Source organism: Mastigoproctus giganteus, chromosome 13, assembly GCF_048544385.1.
Source record: "Mastigoproctus giganteus isolate SK-2022 chromosome 13, ASM4854438v1, whole genome shotgun sequence".
NCBI lineage: Eukaryota > Metazoa > Arthropoda > Arachnida > Uropygi > Thelyphonidae > Mastigoproctus > Mastigoproctus giganteus.
This window is the reverse complement of record NC_143587.1, coordinates 12,065,364-12,083,958: the sequence shown is the minus strand read 5'-3', so window position 1 is coordinate 12,083,958 and position 18,595 is coordinate 12,065,364. Positions and strand designations below refer to the sequence as shown.

The 18,595-nt window shown below is 36.4% G+C and overlaps 1 protein-coding gene across 1 annotated transcript in view; it reads right to left on the bottom strand.

Moving 5' to 3' along the window:
• Positions 1 to 1,551: 1,551 nt before the first annotated feature.
• Positions 1,552 to 18,595, bottom strand: part of LOC150075766 (acyl-CoA dehydrogenase family member 11-like) — a 127,990-nt gene continuing 110,946 nt past the window's right edge. Inside the window, exons 12-13 of the mRNA XM_090387877.1 lie at positions 8,350 to 8,416; positions 1,552 to 1,675 (exon numbers count right to left, since the gene is read on the bottom strand). Of these exons, the coding sequence (XP_090244003.1) occupies positions 1,552 to 1,675; positions 8,350 to 8,416 (191 nt within the window). The remainder of the gene's footprint in view (positions 1,676 to 8,349; positions 8,417 to 18,595) is intronic.

Here is an 18,595-nt window from a genome sequence, read left to right as displayed (position 1 = left end):
TTAAACGTATTAATTTATTGTACAAAAATATCTAATTTGTATCACAAATTGCTTTCTGAGATGAATTAAAAGTTAGCTTTTAAATGTGTATGTAGATTGTCAACCTTCACTTAAAATTATTTGAAATTGTGTGATCCTGCAGGACTCCATCTGTTGAGTATGATTACATATTATATTTAAAAAAAAATAAATGTATTTGCATATATAGGTTAATATTTTTTGTGGTCCATAGCTGAAAAAAAAAAAAAAAAGGTTGGGAAACACTGCACTGGTTAACACTTTTGCTGTGAAAATGAAAATGTAGAAATACATATAAGGAAACTTCTCTGATCAAGTAGTGCATTGTCATTTTGTCAACTTTTAAAACAGGTGAATTACAATACTGTACCTTTTTAAGATAGGTTACTTTTATTTCTTCTGTCCACAATGGTTGAACCTTAACATCTAATATGCTACCACAAAACAATTTTTCTTTATAATTTTGTTAATTTTCTAATGATGAGCTAATTCACTATCAATTCTAATTCTGTAAGCTTACTTTACCACATTTTAGTGAATTGCTTACTCATTAATAAATCCAATAAACACATTTGTAAAAAAAAAAAAAAAAAAAAGGCCATGTGTGTACCCCAGTATGCACGAAAGATGTTTTATTTTATGCGAAACCATTTAAATTTTTAAAATTGAACAGCTAAAACCGAAGTTACAAACAGTGTAATATTTTATGCTCACACCCACTACTAACTCTACTGAATCTGAGTTAGCATCATTTAGGAAGTGACGTCAATTTTGTCTCGCATTTTCATTACCAATTGGTTTTACTTCAGCCCAAAAAATTTAGTAGGTGCCGCCAGAGGTGTTTTTACCTAAAACAAGCTTTTTAATATTTTATTAGCCAAACACTAAGGGTCCTTTATACATAAAATCTGCGCTAAGCACCACCTTGAGTGGTGCTTAGCACAGCCAATATGTGGTGTTTAACCCTTTCAGAAGTATGTCTGTAGATCTATGTTTTTCATGTGTGAACTCTAGCTATTGCTTATCCATGTTTCCAACTAATTGGAGAAAGAGAGTTTATAAAAAATAGCAGCATAAAACAACTTGGAAATTAGAAGCTTAAAATGAAGAAATTCTCCGGAATTCAGATCCAGAAGGCGATGGAATCAAATCAAGCAACATGTAAGTAGATGTAAATAATATTGCAACAAGGGGGAAAAAAGTAACAACAAATTTTTATTTATTATTATTTTTTTTAATTCTGATATTTTATATATAAGCGCTGTTCAATAAACAATGATCATAATTTTTCGTGAACAAATGTACTGCTTGCTGTTTCTAGCTGAAATGTGGAATTTATGACCAAACGAAGCTGCATCACATAGCAGCTGCCCAGTTGACTCGTGCAGCTTGCCGGTTGGTGAAGTTTATGCTTGTTCAGTTTTGCTTACATAACAATGGAGCTGACATGCGAGGAACAGTATGCTGCTTTCTAGTTTTGTTTCTGTCTCAAGAAAACATCAGTGAAGCATATGAAATGATGAATCTGTGCTTTCACATAGAACAGCTCACAGATGGTTTAAGAATGTTTAAAGATGGACATGATTCAATCCCAGAAATTGGTGGTCCTGGCGCTCCAACCACTGCCGTCGCAATGGAAACCATAAAACACTGCTGGCTATTTATAAAATAGGAAAGAAAGCTTCATTGAAAAAACTTTATACATAATTGAATAATAATATATCTTTACAAGAAATAGATAAGAATTTGAAAAAAAAGTAGTACAAAATTTTACCTTAGATAATCTTCATTAAGCAGATTTGAACGTATTTTTATTTTGATTATAACCATCCATCACCAATAATCTGTCAGATAAAATTGAATTCTTGGAATATAAATTCATCTTATTATAAGTTAAAACTGGAGCCAAATCTTGTCCCAGGCACCATCTGGAATTCAGATTTAAAAAAAAAGGTTTTTAGCGATTTTATGTAATTTGTAAAGAACATATGTAGAATTCTTATAATATAATTGATGTTTTTGTAGGATTAATCTATTACGTTGTTATAGGGCTAATCTACTACGTTACTGTACGAATAACCTAGTAACAATACATCAAATACATATAACACTAAAGGATTGTAACAAGAGTCAAATTTAGTGTCATATAGTTGATGGTATATTACATCAGTAAACTGATCCTACAATAAACTGCATTTTCATAAAACACACACATGGACTTAGTGTTTTCCCTATAAAATATAATTTCAATTAATCATATTCATTGTTGGTAAAAAAAAAAAAAAAAAAACTCCATTTTCCCATTTCTTTATAATAATATTGTTCAAACTTTGAAATTTATTCAAACTACCCACTATCACTACTCTATGTAGAAGTGGGTAAGTTTATTCCAACAATCAACTATTGTTTGGCGGCCAAATGAAAATTTCCACATATCTATTCTTCTGCATGTCATCTGACTGAGAAAGTAAAGATACCATCAGCAATTAGTTTACTTAACCTTTTTAAAGTGTTGATCACATCAGTTAGATCACCATGCAGATTCTTCGGTTCCAGAGGTTCTGTAAATTGCAGATACTGCAAATTACAGAACCCCATTCATTCTTGATAAAATTATCCTTTTGTTTTCTTCAAATAGGCCTCTGGGGTTGGGAATATTCATATTCATAATAATTACACAATACACCAACCGATGTTATAAAGTGTTTTATTTTTTAAAATAATGTTGAAAATAAAATAAAATTCCAATAAAAACTGACTGTACAATATAATATGAATTTAAACTGCAAAGAATTATTTACAAAACAACGTAGATGAAAGACAGAATGATTAAAGTGCTAAAATACCGTAGCTTTCAGAGGCATCCACCTCCTTTTTCAACAGTGAGGCTTATTGTATGGCACATCCTTAAATATCAGCAGGCTCACGGTTCTCAGCACGTATTATATTGTACAGCCAGTTTTTATTGGAATTTTATTTTATTTACAACATTATTTTAAAAAACAAAACACTATTTATAACATCGGTTGGTGTATTGTGTAATTATTATGATTATCCTTTTGTGCCTTCAACTAATCTTGCCAGTCTTTGCTGCATTCTACCATTCCTAAAATGAGGTTTCCAAACCAGTAAGACTCTTTGCAGTGCTCAGAGAATTTCATATCAGACTGTACAATTATCCCAAGGTCTTTTTCCTTATTGAGTTTGATGCTACCCAAATACAAACCTAAATGTTATACCTTACATTTATCAGGTTATGCTACTTTAAGTAAAGTTTAACATTGACTATTCTTCCCACTATGCAAACCTTTGTATCACAGCAAACTTAACACATTAAACTTGAAATACCTGTATCAATATCATTATCAAATAAAACAGTAAGAGTCCCACACTGATCCCTATGGAACTCCACTCATCACATTAGTCCATGAAAAGCAGTTACTATTTATAACCACTCTTTGTCTTCTATCCTGTATCCATAGTAGTAATTTGCCACACTGCTCCAATTTATGTGTGTTAAAGCAGTGTTTCTCAAACTTACAATAATTGCATACCCCTTTTGAGTTTATTCTTACTTGCGTACCCACTCTCAGGGCAAAGATAATTTGGGTGAAGTTTTAATAATGATATTTTAACTGTACTAGAGCAAATACAATACAATATATGATATTCATTTATTGATATATATAATAAAAGTTATATTTCTATATAGTATATACTATACAGGGTGTCTCAAAAATATTGGTACAAACGTTTAGGGGAGGTAGGTAACATCTAAAGGAATGTGAATTGCATAGGAACCTATAACCGGAAATGTCACTGTAAGTCGGTACACGGCGCTGTTCATCAGTTCGCAAGAGGGAAATTTTCTGGTTTACTCATTCAAGCAGTAGTCGCCGCTACTGCTTGAATACAAACTGTGAGCTGGCTGACATGCACTTAGTGTATGGATTAGCAGAGGGCAATGGACAAGCCGCTCGACAAATTTATGGAGAACGCTTCCCAGACAGACATGTACCGGACCACCGTTTGTTTGTGTGTGTGCATCAAAATTTGTGCGATTATGGGTCATTTAGAGGTAACAAGAGTGTCTCGTTGCAGTGTACATCGTATCTGGCACGATGATTCTTTACACCCCTTTCATCTCCAAAGGGTTCAGTTACTGCTCCCTCAAGATCATCCTGCACGTGTGGCTTTTGCGCAGTGGTTTCTCCAAGAAAGTGTTCAAGACTTGAATTTTCCAGCCTATGTTTTGGTCACGGATGAGGCTTATTTCACTTGGGAAGGCTTATTCAATCAGCACAATGCTCATGTGTGGGCTCACGACAACCTACACGGTGTGTGTGTGGGCAGGTATGGTCGGTGACTGTTTAGTCGGCCCATACCTGTTACCATCCCGCACGAACTCCACTAAATATCAGATCTTTCTTGAAGATGTTCCAGCAAATGTGAGATGCAACATTTGGTTTCAACATGATGGGGCGCCTGCCCATTATGGAAGGTGTGTTCGTGACCATTTGAACAGGCATTTTGGGCGTCAATGGATTGGCTGTGGTGGACCCGTTGCCTGGCCCCCACACTCACCTGATTTATCGAGCCTTGATTTCTTTCTGTGGAGGGGGGCCTCAAATCTATCGTGTATGAATCGCCTGTGGAGACGGAAATGGATCTCGTGGCGAGACTCATCTGCGCTGCTGCTACTGTCAAAGAAACTCCAGGTGTGTTCGACTGTGTCCGTCAATCCATGCTGCGTCGGTGTCACACATGCTTCGTGTCTCATGGTGGAACTTTCGAGCATCTTTTGTAACATCATGAAATGCTTCCATCTCGTACTCCATTGTTAATATTATGTCAAATAAATGTTTGTCACTAATTACTGTCTTGTGTCATTTCTGCTTTTTCTACCTCTGCTACTACTTTCCCGTGACGTTTCCGGTTATGGGTTCCTATGTGATTCACATTCCTTTAGATGTTACCTACCTCCCCTAAACATTTGTACCAATATTTTTGAGACACCCTGTATATAAATAATAAAAATTGGAATTAATAAAAATCAGCATTCTGACATGACAGCATAGATATACATAACTGACAACATTCACTGAATAATAAAGGATTAGTCAAAATTTAACAAAGTGCACTTTTTGAAAAGATTCTGTCACTGACATTCTAAAATTAACCCAGTATGGCTCATACGTACAACACAATAGCTTTCACTTGTAGAAAGGGAAAACAACAAGCCGTAAACAAATGGCATAATTATCAAGTGATTATTTTCCACAGATAGTAGTAGTGGCATGTGATGCAAGAAAGCAAGTGTATGAGCTTATGCAGCATCAGCCAAAAAATCACAGCATTCCCTCCAAATGCCTGTCCAGTTCCTCCTTAAATTTATTCAACCTATCAACTTCCACAATGACAGATGGAAGTTTGTTCCAGCAATTAACCACCCGCTCGCTAAAGGCAAATTTCCGCACATCTATTCTACATCTGTCCTTTCTTAATTTGAATTTATGCCCCCTTAGGTTCCCATCAGAATTCAGCGTGCTCAACCCATTCAAGACCTTATACACCTCAATCAGATCACCATGCAGGTGATTAGTCTCCAGCCACTGCAATTTGCAGAACTTAAGCCTCTCTTGGTAAGAGGATCCCTTCATTCCCCTCACCAATCTTGTTGCCCTTCTCTGTACACTCTGAAGCAAATCTACATTCTTCCTAAAATTAGGCCTCCAGACCTGTACGCAGTACTCAAGATGTGGCCTGACCATTGCCTTATACAGAGGGACAATCGCCTCCTTTTCCCTGCTAGCAAAATTCCTATATATCATTGACAAAACCCCATGACCTGCCCTGGCAGCCTGTCTGCATTGCTCAGAAAACTTCATATCTGACTGCACAATTACTCCCAGGTCTTTTTCATTTTCTACCACCTCAAGTGTAGTACACAACAGTTGGTATGTTTCTCTGGTGGTTACTTCTACCCATATGCAATACTTTGCATTTGTCAAGGTTAAACTTCAGTTGCCACTTCTTAGCCCATCTGTCCAAATTATCTAGATCCTGTTTCAGTAGCACACAGCCATTGCTGTCATTAACAACCCTGCCAACTTTTGTATCATCTTCAAACTTCGACACTAAACCTGATATACCTTCATCAATATCATTGATAAATATACAAAACAACAGTGGACCCAACACCGAACCCTGTGGGACTCCACTAATAACATTAGTCCAAGAAGAGCAGCACCCATTGATTACCACCCACTGTCTTCTCCCACTTAACCATCCTTTTATCCATTGTAGCAACTTACCCTTAATACCATTCTGCTCCAATTTGTACAGTAGTCTTCCATGCGCAACAGTGTCAAAAGCTTTCCTGAAATCCAAATAGATGATATCAAAATTATTTTTTACATCCAGTTCCTTTGTAACCACATCATTATATCCTATCAAATTTGTCAGACAAGACTTTCCCTTAACAAACCCATGCTGTGTCTGAATTATTGCTGCAGTCTTGTTTAGATGATCCTGCAGTGCATCTTTAACCAGTGACTCGATAATTTAACCATAACAGAGTTAAACTAACTGGTTTGTAATTACTCGTGTCACATTTGCACATCTCCAGTCCGTGGGAACCTCCCCTGAGTCCAAGGATGCTCTCATAATTATGGCTAAGGGTTTGCTTAGTTGCTTTGCCGCCTCCTTTAATATAACTGGATAGATCCCATCCACCCCAAGTGCTTTTCTTATGTTTAACTTCAACAATTTCTCCTCCACTTTGCTCTCAGTTATTACAAAATCATTAAGTATACTGCTACAATTTGATAACCTTCTGCCATTTTTAAACCTTAATAATTCCGATGTCCACAGATGAATACGTGTAAACAACAAACACACAGTGAGCTAATAGGCATATACCAGATCACTTAAGAGTGTAGTGCAATAAAATTGTATGAAAGGGAAAAAAGAAAACCTGAAAAATCACAGATTATATAGGTCTATCATCTTTTATGATTCAATAAACTGAAATTGTGATTCTGATAGAAGTTTTACATACTGCAAAGAACAAAAAGTTTAGGTTTTCAAGTTTTGATTCAAGTGGCAGATTCAAAAGTGGAATCCATTGTACTAAAGTTTCTTAAAATTATTTTCTGCAGATAAAAATCTATAATAAAGTAAAATAAGAAATTCTGCCAAAGTGTGGTATGCATACTCCTAGGGGTGTGCAAAATGGTTTGCATACTCCGGGAGGGGGGGGGGGGATGTATGCATACCACACTTTAGGAACCACTGTGTTAAAGAATCTACTGAAATCTAAGTATATGATGTCAAAATTATTCTTTGCATCCAGTTCCTTTGCCATGAGTTTACAATTACAGCTCTAATGACTTCATAGTAACCAATCATGAGGTCATCACATAGTAACTAATTAGTCAGACATGACCTTCCTCTAACATATACAAGGTTATGTCAAAATGTCGACAACTTTGACAGTGAATATCAAAGTTGTGTTTGCCACAACAGAGATGTTGCAGACATTGCACATGTCTGCACCAGATAGTGCTGCATTCAAAATAAGGTTCCTTGTGGAGAAATCATTTTGTGTTCTCTATTATCATGAAACAAATTAGAGTATTTCAGTGCAGTGATCATTCAGAACTAAATTTCATAGAAATCCATCAACTCAAAACTCCATCATTAAGTGATATAAGCAGTTTGTGGAACACGGATGCATCTTGAATCTGCAAGGGCAAAAGCACAGGTCATCTTAGCACGGATGGCATGACTATAGAATATGTGCAGAAGGCATATCTCATGAGTCTCAGCAAATCAACTAACAAGGTCAGTAGAGAGCTTGGGATTCCACAGTTATAAGTGTTAAGTGTATTCTCAGAAGGCGATTCTACATGGCAAATTTGTTTTTTGTTGTTTTTTTTAAGGAGAATAACCATGAGAGATATTAAAGCCGTGCATGGGTTGAAGATTGAGAAGATGAAAGAAGATACTTGTTGACATTAGACTGGAATTTCTGTAATTAAAATTACAATTCTGTAATTGTAATTTTTGGGAAATATGTATGAAGGGAGGTTTTACCAGAAAATGGAAGGTGATTGAAAAGATGAGGAAGAAAAGTTGGTTTTGTGAGTTTGAAGTTGGACACTAAAAAGGATGGTAACTGGTTGCGGCATGTGTTGGAATAGTTTGGAAGGGAGAGCAGAAATTATAGAAGACATTTCAGTACAGATATTTCCATTATTTTGTCCACCCCCTCCCCCTTATATGTTGCACTCTTCTAATTTGCTAAAAGATATTGTCAAAAATCCATACCTGTTTGCTGTTTCAATAGATAAACTGCTGGCCATTGGTGAACAAGCATCTTCAAGCAAAAGTGCTCCTGAAAGTAGTTATAAAAAATATATGCATACCGAACATGTAAATGAAGCTGAATTACAGTATAAAATTCTAGAGTTTTTTATATAAAATTAATGATTTTAAAAAATTACTGAGAATATTTTACATACAAATAAAGTAATAAAATAACTAGACATAAATTCTGAAATGTGGTCTGTGCTTGTTAACAGGAGTGACTGCTTTTACAGGATTGGAATACACTTAAATAGAAAGGTAGAATATTTGCTGATGTTATCGAGGCAGCGTAGGGCGAGTCGGAAACTGCTAGCTTGCACAAGGGATACAGAGCCTAATAGATTAACAAAGCTGCAGGCAGAGGTGAACAGTGATGCTTTCTATTGGAATGAGCAGCAGCTGTGAAACCAAGGTGCTGAGGATTTAAAAAACTGCTGGGAGTCATCATTGAACAAGTAAATACATAGGGTATGTTAGGGTAACTAAGAGTAAGAACAGTTGCATGTATACTTGCATTACACCAATGCTAGGAGCACAGTAAATAAATTCAATGAATTTGCAGTGCTGGTCAAGACATCAAATGCGGACATTGTTGGGATTTTAGAGATGTGGTGTAACTCAGATATATAACGGATGCAGAATTTGAATATGGGAAGTACAATGTATACAGAAAGGACAGACTAAAGCAGTGCATCCAGTTGACATGGGTGGCTAGTGCAGTGTTGAGTTAGTTTGGTGTGACACGAGCACTGGTAAAGCAAGGAGTAGTGTGTTTTAGGCCTAATGACTCTGATGAGTACAATAACAACTGTACAGAGAAAAAGTGGCCCTGTACATAATAATGACTTACAACACAGGCTTTTACTTTTCCAGATATTGAATGGAACTTGTGGATTGGTCACTTGCACACTATCAAGTCTTTGGTGGATTTCATGGATAACTGTTTTCTATGGCACGATGCTAGAGAGGCAACCAGAGGGAGTAATACACCTGATCTGATTATCAGCAGTGATTATTCATGCATTGACAATCTTCAGATAAAAAACCACTAGGTGGCAGTGATCACAGTGTATTGATGTGGGATTTACTTAAAGATGTAAATACCATCAAAAGTAAAGAGAAATGTTTTTGCTTTCATAGAGGTGACTACAGTGGTCTTAGACAGTTTTAAATTCTATACAATGGGACCAACTGATGACATTACCATTAGCATATTCTAAATGGGAAGCATTCAAGGAATTAATCATAGAAGCTACTATTCTTTTCATACAAACTAAGAATACTCTTCAAATAGGCCTAAATGGATGTCAGATGAACCAATGTGACATAACAGTTCTTCCTTAAATAAATTCAAGGAAAAACTGGACAAAGTTTTAGATTAAATGGTTGTGTGAAATGGGAATTTTTTTTTTTTTTTTTTTGGCTGATGCTGTATAAGCTTTCTTTCTTGCATCATATAGCTCTTCTAATGCTAATGTGATGAAATGGAATGGCATTCTTGTGCAACCTTTGTGAGTAGCATAGTGGGTATAATCACTGTCCTCCCCCACATCAGGTAAAAAAGACCCGAGTTTGAATTCCACCAATGAGGAATTTTTATGGGTTTTTTTTTGCAATGTGGCTGAGTTAACCAGTTGAGGGTTGCAAGATTATTTCTCAAGGAAATTTGAGTCAACCACAGAATACATGCAAATACTGTTAAAAATAATGTACTGTTACCTCATAGCCCTAGTTGCTTTGGTGCTTAATGCACACACACACAACACACGCTGTTCCAGTGCATTCCAGTCCTAAGGTGGAATGAGCTCTTCAGAGTAGAGTCACAACCATCCAATTTTCAATAATTGGGAAGTAATTGAGCCAATGTGGACTAGCATTTCTGAGCACGCTTTCAACACATTGTGTTCATGCTGTGACAAATCTAGCCTGTTCTCAGGGCTAAAGGCTGGATTTGTCACAGCTTAAATATTATTACTCACTATTTGATTTGTGCTTAGTACAGTCAGTGCTCATATAGCACGATAGTTGTGTTCCTAGAAACCCTCATGCAAGGCAAAATCGTGCAATATAAACAACAGGCCCTATGGGAAAAATAGGGATAGGTGCTGGCCACCCAAGATTGAACACACATTTGTAACCAAAACATTACCAAACACAATAAATAGTCATAATAAAATTCGTAAGTATTTTATTACGTAATAAAATATTGCTAATGCTTTTACTTCTATCGTAAGCAAACTTGTTTTTTGTTTGATTTTCTGTCCAAACAGATGACAGCCGTTCCATCTCTTCCAATTCTTTGTGTCTTAATCTAATGGATTTTAATTACACTTTGAGTTGTTCCTGCTATGAAAGTTGTTTTTATTTTCTCTGCATTCTTTGTAATTCTCGGCGTTGCCTCATTTAGGTCTGTAGCACATGCAATATCACATGGTGTTTCATTTCGCTCAAAGCGTTTCACGATTTCATATTTTTTCTCTATCCGCAGAGGCGGACCGGCCATAAGCCTTACCGGGGAAACCCCAGTGGGCCGGAGGCAAGTGTGATTTTGGCCATAGTATGAGGCCACTATAAATTTTCCCGGGTAAGAATTTTTGACCAAGTCCGCGTCTGTTTATCGATATTGCTTTTCTTTTTCTCTCTGAATCTGCAGTGTCTTCACCAGGACGATTCCTTTTCACACCTTTTAAATATTTTACTCATTTTTAAGGAATAAAGCACAATTACAAAACGAGGAGGCACGCCTGATACACATAAACAAAGCTGCGCTCGTGTAGCAACTGAATAAACAACACCGTAAAGGCAGAGATACACTATTAACACCTCACATTTCTAGGAGGTTACTACCATAAAACAATAAAAATCCAGTTGCATTTCTGCTAGTGGAATCTATTATAAACTGGTCGTAAACTCTATCTAATTGCATTTGCGATTATACCGATAGCTGGAATTGTGCTGGTTTTTACGTTATTATGGTGAAAGTGTGTTTCCCCTTCACTGATAAAAAAAAACATAAATACATTTTCAGAATCTTCTCTTCATTCCTATCGTGTTGCGTTTGGTTGGGGTGATTCTGCATTTGACTGCCATTTCTTGTAAACACAAAGGCGAATCGTGCATAAGCGAATTCGGTTCGTGTTATATAAGATATCGTTCCCCTATTTATAAATTGTGTATGATTGAATTCGTATAGCGTAAACACGTGTTATACGAGGACTGACTGTACATTTATCAAATAGTCATCCTTAATAAAGTGGTCACTCAGTGTAAATTACATAAAATGCCAGGATAAACATAAACAATAGCTGCACTCATCCAGGGAAGCACAATAACCTGATATCCTTTGGAAAATATGGTGCAAATATTGCCCAGAATTTAGCCCATTAGGTTGATGTAGTGGGAGATTCTAGCTTGTCTGCAGGTGCCATTCTTTACACAGAATATTGGACCATTTTGCTATCCTGGATGAGTACAAACTATTGCTTATTTATTCCAATATATATAATTTTCATTGAGTTTGATTTTTTTGTTTGTATGCAAGTAGCAAATAGCACCTCTCCAGCATTGGTTCTTGCAGTTTGCAGCAATTCCTATACTCAGTACAATAGTGTTTAATTATCTAAATTATTATTTGGCTGTGGTAACGTTTTAATGGGGAACTTAGAGGGGAACAGGTATCCTGTGTGTTATCAGACACAGCCTAAAACACTGATGGATCCAATATCTCTCTATTACAGAAGATTTGGGAGAAGTCCGGTTGGCCTGCCTCCCTAAAATCCACTCATGCACACCTTCTCGATGGTAAGCCCTGTTACGTCACTTAGGTGACAACGAACGTGTAGAGTTGTTCTCTTCAAGACGCCTGGTCAGCGTGAAGAGGAAAAGACCAAATCCTCCAGCATATGACAGCATGACAAAACAAATGGCCCTCAGTCCCCAACAGCTTTCACTCTCCCTCTTACGGCAGCGAGAGGATCAGAGTGGAAGCAGAGGTTGCTAAGAATCTCTGGGTACGACCAGGCTGCCATTCACAGAAACTGAACTTGGCCTGTTATAACGTAAGATCACTCATCGGTAAAGACAGGATATTAGAGCTGGAAAAGGAATTAGAAAATGTGAATTCGAATATCACCGGTTTGGCTGAAACAAGAAGAAGAAACGAGTTTCTTCTTGTTGTTTCAGCCAAACAGTTTATCAAGTGGAAATCTGCTGTACACCAATGGAAACAGTGAAAGGAGTGAAGGTGGAGTTGGGTTTCTGGTCCATAAAAATTTAAAAAACAACATTTTGGAATTCAAAAGTACATCACCAAGGGTGTCAAGACTAATACTGAAGATTTCTAAGAGATACAAGTTAAAGATTATAATGATTTATGCACCAACATCGAGCCATGATGATGAAGAGGTTGAAAAAATGTACACCGAAATTGAGTCTTCTAGATGAGCAGAAATCCCACTACACTATTATTATGGGGGACTTCAATACTAAGGTTGGAAAAAGACAAAACAGCGCAGAAAGAGAAACTATAGGAAATTTTGGAATTGGTGAAAGAAATGAAAGAGGTGAAAGACTTGTGGAATTTGCAGAATCTCAAGGACTGTCAGTAATGAACACTTTTTTCAAGAAAAGGATGAACAGAAAGTGGACATCGAAGAGTCCAAATGGATTAACTACTAATGAAATTGACTTCATCCTCACTAACAGAAGATATATTGTGAATGATGTTACCGTCCTGAATAAGGTAAATGTTGGAAGTGATCACAGAATGGTAAGATGTACACTTGATATAGATGTAGGAAAGGAAAAAACTGACTCGAGTAAATAATACAAAGGTCTTTGAGATAACAGAAGAGGAGAAAAAGCAGTATGTACTGGAACTTAAGAACAAGTTTCAGCTTCTGCAAACTGCTCAGGACCAAGATATCGACAAGCAATATTACAACTTTCTGAAAGTGATAAAGCCCAAAAAACCTATAGGGAAAAAGAAATCCAAAGAAGAAAAAATTAGTCAAGAAAAACTTGTCATGATGTACCGAAGACGACAAATGAAGAGCAAGAAAAACACTGACAAGGAGAAAATTGAGTATACTGAGTTATGCAAGGCCATTAGAAAGAGACTCAGAGAGGACATAAGAAGATTTAACACAAGAAAAGTAGAACAAGCATTAAGGGAAAACAAAGGATTTAAATCAGCAGCCATGAGCAGTAATACAGAAAGACAAATGATACTGAAACTGAAAAATAGCAATGCTGTACTTATAAACATCAGAGAAGGCATAATTCAAATAGCAGAAGACTACTATAGAGAATTATACAAGGAGCAGGGGAATGAAGCCAGCAGTGGGGAAGATGGATCGCAAAGTAGCAACACGTGACATACCCGATATTCTTCCTGATGAGGTAGAACATGCATTGAAGAAAATGAAGAATCAGAAAGCCCCGCGGGAAGATGAAGTTACTGTAGAGTTGTTAAAATTGAGAGGAAAAGACATAAAACACAAAAACTGGCAAGGCTCTTCAAAAGTGCATTAGAAAATGTGTGATGCCTAAGCAGTGGAATAATGCAATCATAGTTTTGCTACATAAAAAGGAGATAAATCAGAAATTGGAAATTATAGACCAATTAGCTTGTTATCCCACACCTACAAGTTGTTCACAAGGGTCATTACTAACAGATTAGAAAGAATCCTTGATGAGAATCAACTGAAAGAGCAAGCTGGCTTTAGAACAGAATTCTCAACTATGGATCACCTTCACGTAATATCACAGCTAATGGAGAAAGCAAATGAATATAAAACACCATTATGCCTGGCATTTGTGGATTATGAAAAGGCATTTGACTCCATACAGCATAAGGCAATGTTTCGGGCACTGGAAAGACAAGGCATAGATACCCCATATATTATGATTTTGAAGAAAATATATGAGAACACTACCTCCTTTATTAGACTAGACAAAGACAGTAGGAAATTTAAAATCGAGAAAGGAGTTCGACAAGGAGACACAATATCTCTGAAGCTGTTTACTGCTGCCCTTGAGGAAGCTTTCAGAAGATTAGACTGGTCGCAGAAAGGAGTCAATGTGAATGGAGAGTACCTAAACCATTTACGATTTGCAGATGACATTGTGGTCATAAGCCACGATCCCAAAGAATTAGAGGAAAATCTTAATCAGTTATGCACAGTTAGTAAGGATTTTGGACTAAAGATAAATATGGCTAAAACAAAAGTAATGATGAACAAGTAAGCCACAGGAAGGGAAATAATGATTGAAGGAGCAGTACAGTAATACCCCGACTTACGCGAACTCGGAGTTACGCGGTTCCTGATTTTTTCGTTTGGCAACGCTGCCGCCCACTATCTTCAAGGTCGTTTTTCATATGTTATCGATATACGGTGCGACGGCGGAGAATGAGAGCGAAAGATGAACAAAATTCAACTTTGCTGCTTTTATGTTTTTTATATCAGTGAAGGGGAAACACACTTTCACCATAATAACGTAAAAACCAACACAATTCCAGCTATCGGTATAATCGCAAATGCAATTAGATCGAGTTTACTACCAGTTTATAACAGATTCCACTAGCAGAAACGGAACTGGATTTTTATTGTTTTATGGTAGTAACCCCTAGAAATGTGAGGTGTTAATAGTGTATCTCTGCCTTTATGGTGTTGTTTATTCAGTTGCTACATGCGCGCAGCTTTGTTTATGCGTATCAAGTGTGCCTCCTCGTTTTGTAATTGTGCTTTATTCCCTAAAAATGAAAAGGAAGCGTCCTGGTGAAGACACTGCAGATTCAGAGAGAAAAAGAAAAGCAATTATCGATAAACAGAGGCGGACTGGGTCAAAAATTCTTACCCAGGAAAATTTATAGTGGCCTCATACTATGGTTTATGGCCAAAATCACACTGGCCCACCGGGGTTTCCCCGGTAAGGCTTATTGCCAGTCCGCCTCTGTCGATAGAGAAAAAAATATGAAATTGTGAAACGCTTTGAGCGAAATGAAAGACCATGTGATATTGCACGTGCTACAGGCCTAAATGAAGCAACGGCGAAAAGCACATGACAATTGCAAACTTGACAGGTTGAAAATTGAAAAGGGCTCAATTGTAAGGGCTTAAAAATTTTAGAAAACATAGACTCCAACGAAGAACGCGTTATAGCTACAAAGCAAGGAATAAAAAAATTATTAGCTTGCTACGAAGAAATTCTGCGTGAAAAAAAGAATGCGCTGTGTCGTCAGACGAATTTGTTAGATTTTATGAAGCCATCGACATCGAAATAACTTTTTAACGTAAGTCATTTGTTTTTTTAATACATATTTTGTATTAATATGTATAAAGAACTGCAATTTTATTAATATTTTTCTTCTAAACTAGTGTTTTTGTTAGTCCTTGGTCCCAATTAAGCAAAACTTATATGTATTTATATGCAAAGTTGTACCCCGACTTACGCGAATTCGACTTACGCGATTTTCGTCGGACCCACCTATCGCGTAACTTCGGGGTATTACTGTAATTGAAAAGGTGGAGTCATATACTTATCTGGGACAAGTTATTAGCTGTAATAATGATAAATGGCTGGAAGTCAAGAGAAGAATAAATTTTGGATGGACAGCATTCAGGAAATATAGTCACATACTGAAGAGCAATATCCCAGTTTGTCTGAAACGTAAAATAATGAATCAATGTATACTCCCCACCATGACTTATGGAAGTGAAACTTGGGCACTCACCAAAATAATGGAAGAGAAGCTGAGAACTACACAGCGAAGAATGGAATGAATTATGTTGGGAATCAGACTGTTAGATAAGAAGAGAAACACATGGATTAGGCAACAAACTCAAGTAATAGTAGTAGTAGTAGTGGCATGTGATGCAAGAAAGCAAATGTATGAGCTTATGCAGCATCAGTATGGCGCCTCCGTAGCCAGGTGGGAAGGAGCACCAGTGTGTAGCACACGCTTCTTGATTAGACCGGGGTTCGAGCCCGTCACCACCAAATACGGAGGATGCGGAAAGGTCAGGGAATGACCACCGCACATCCCCGGAGCAATATGGCCTTAGTTGCTAATGCTCCTAAAAACCAAATAACAACAACAACAGCAGCATCAGCCAAAAAAAAAAAAAAAGTAAAGGACATTCTTATCAAAACTAAAGAACTAAAATGGTCTTGGGTAGGACACATAGCTCGGAGACATGATGACAAATGGACTAAGAAAATAACAGAATGGTACTCAAGAGGAGCTAGAAGAAAACCTGGAAGACAAAGGCGGAGATGGATAGATGAAATTCATGAGTTTTTGGGTAGTAAATGGATGGCCAGTGCTGAAAACAGAAGGAACTGGAAAGTTGCTGGAGAGGCCTTCATCCTGCAGTGGTTTGAAAATGGCTGATGATGATGATGATGATGTGAGGAAGAAGTCATACCAATGGGAAAGCATTTTAAGTGGGAGTGACCAGATGTTAAAAAATGCATGGGATTGGGATTAGAAATAATAATAATAATGTGAGTTTACTGTATATTAAAGGAAGAAACAATCCTAGTGCATTATATGTTCTTTGATTTCAAATTTACATAGAAATGTGTATACTTATATCATTCTGATAGTTGTTGTTTTTTTTTTTTTTTTTAAATCAAAATCATAAATACCACCACTTTGCTTATTGGAGGCTTCAAGTGGTGAAACCCATGTTTAGTCTCTAGAGCAAAGTTTCCGGCATCCCCCTCCCCCATACTTCTCCTTCAACCCATGCACGGTACTGAGTACTATAGGTTTTGATGCCTTTCGTGTTTTGGGTTTTCATAAAAAAAAAAAAAAAAAATATATGTATATATATATAACTGATGTAAATTATATTGTTTCAACTGTGAAATGGTATGGTATGGTATGGTAACCTGAATTTTGTTATTTTCATTTCTATAATGCTTGGATTTTCTTAACACTAATTAAAGTTAAAATATCTGGTAATCAAATTTTAAATTTTATTACCAGACTGTTGATGCTCCTGCTCAGATAGATGACAAACCAAATGAGTATTTTGCATCTACATTCACACATGAGGAGTTATTAAGGGAGGAAAATGGCATATGACGGCAATGATATCATCATATGCTTAGCAGTTGAGATGCTAACATATGCTAAAGACTAAATACGCCTAAAGATGCTAAGCATCATATGCATATGCTTAACGTCTTTAGGCATATGATGACAATGATCTCATCATATGCTTAGCAGTTGTTTACATAAAAATACAAATCTTGGATCTAAGTTTAGGAGCACTTTTTGGAATGCTATAATATGACCAGAAGTAAATACTGTTGATATTTTTATTGATTTAAAAAAATATGAACTGTATGAAAGTGCAATATCACCTTCAAAACTAATGCATGTTTTTATTAAAATTTTGAGAAAAAAAAATATTTTTTTTAAACTTAAAAAAAACACATTAAAAAAAATAAACATCTTCAAACATTTATAATGTGACTGTAACATTAATGTTTTGAAATTTTTTTTTTTTTTTTTTAATTCAAGTAGTGTTATTACTGAAAATATAGCTGTGAGCTAATTTTTAATAATTTTTTTTCTAAAAATCATCCTATTTTTATGTTTTAGAAGAATATGTTTTTCTCACACTTCTGTATTATTTCCTCCTTGAGCTGGATTGTTAATATTAATAAACAAGTGAAAACTTTATCATACTCACTGACAGTAATTATTTGTGCTATATGTAAGCCAGGTGCATTCGATTCAACTTTGAACTTTTAGTAAACACTCGCTTCCTATCACCACATGGACTAAAAAAATTTGTTTGTTTGTTATTTGGTTTTTAGGAGCATTAGCAACTAAGGCCATATTACTCCGGGTATGCGGTGGTCATTCCCTGACCTTTCGCATCCTCCGTATTTGGTGGTGACGGGCTCGAACCCTGGTCTAATCAAGAAGCATGTGCTATGCACTGCTGCTCCTTCCCACCTGGCTACGGAGGTGCCGCTACTAAAAAAGTAACTAAGACAATGCAACAGTTGCTTACATTTTAATTGCGGAAATTATGAAATGGTCGCATCAGCAAGCTTATTCTTGACTGCATTTCTTTCTAACTGTTATGCCCCAGCTTTTATAGTCTTTGAAGCTAACAATGTACAACTTTTTTCTTTTTTAAAAACTGGAGTTTGGCTTTAAGGGCAAGGGATTTTACAATGGCAT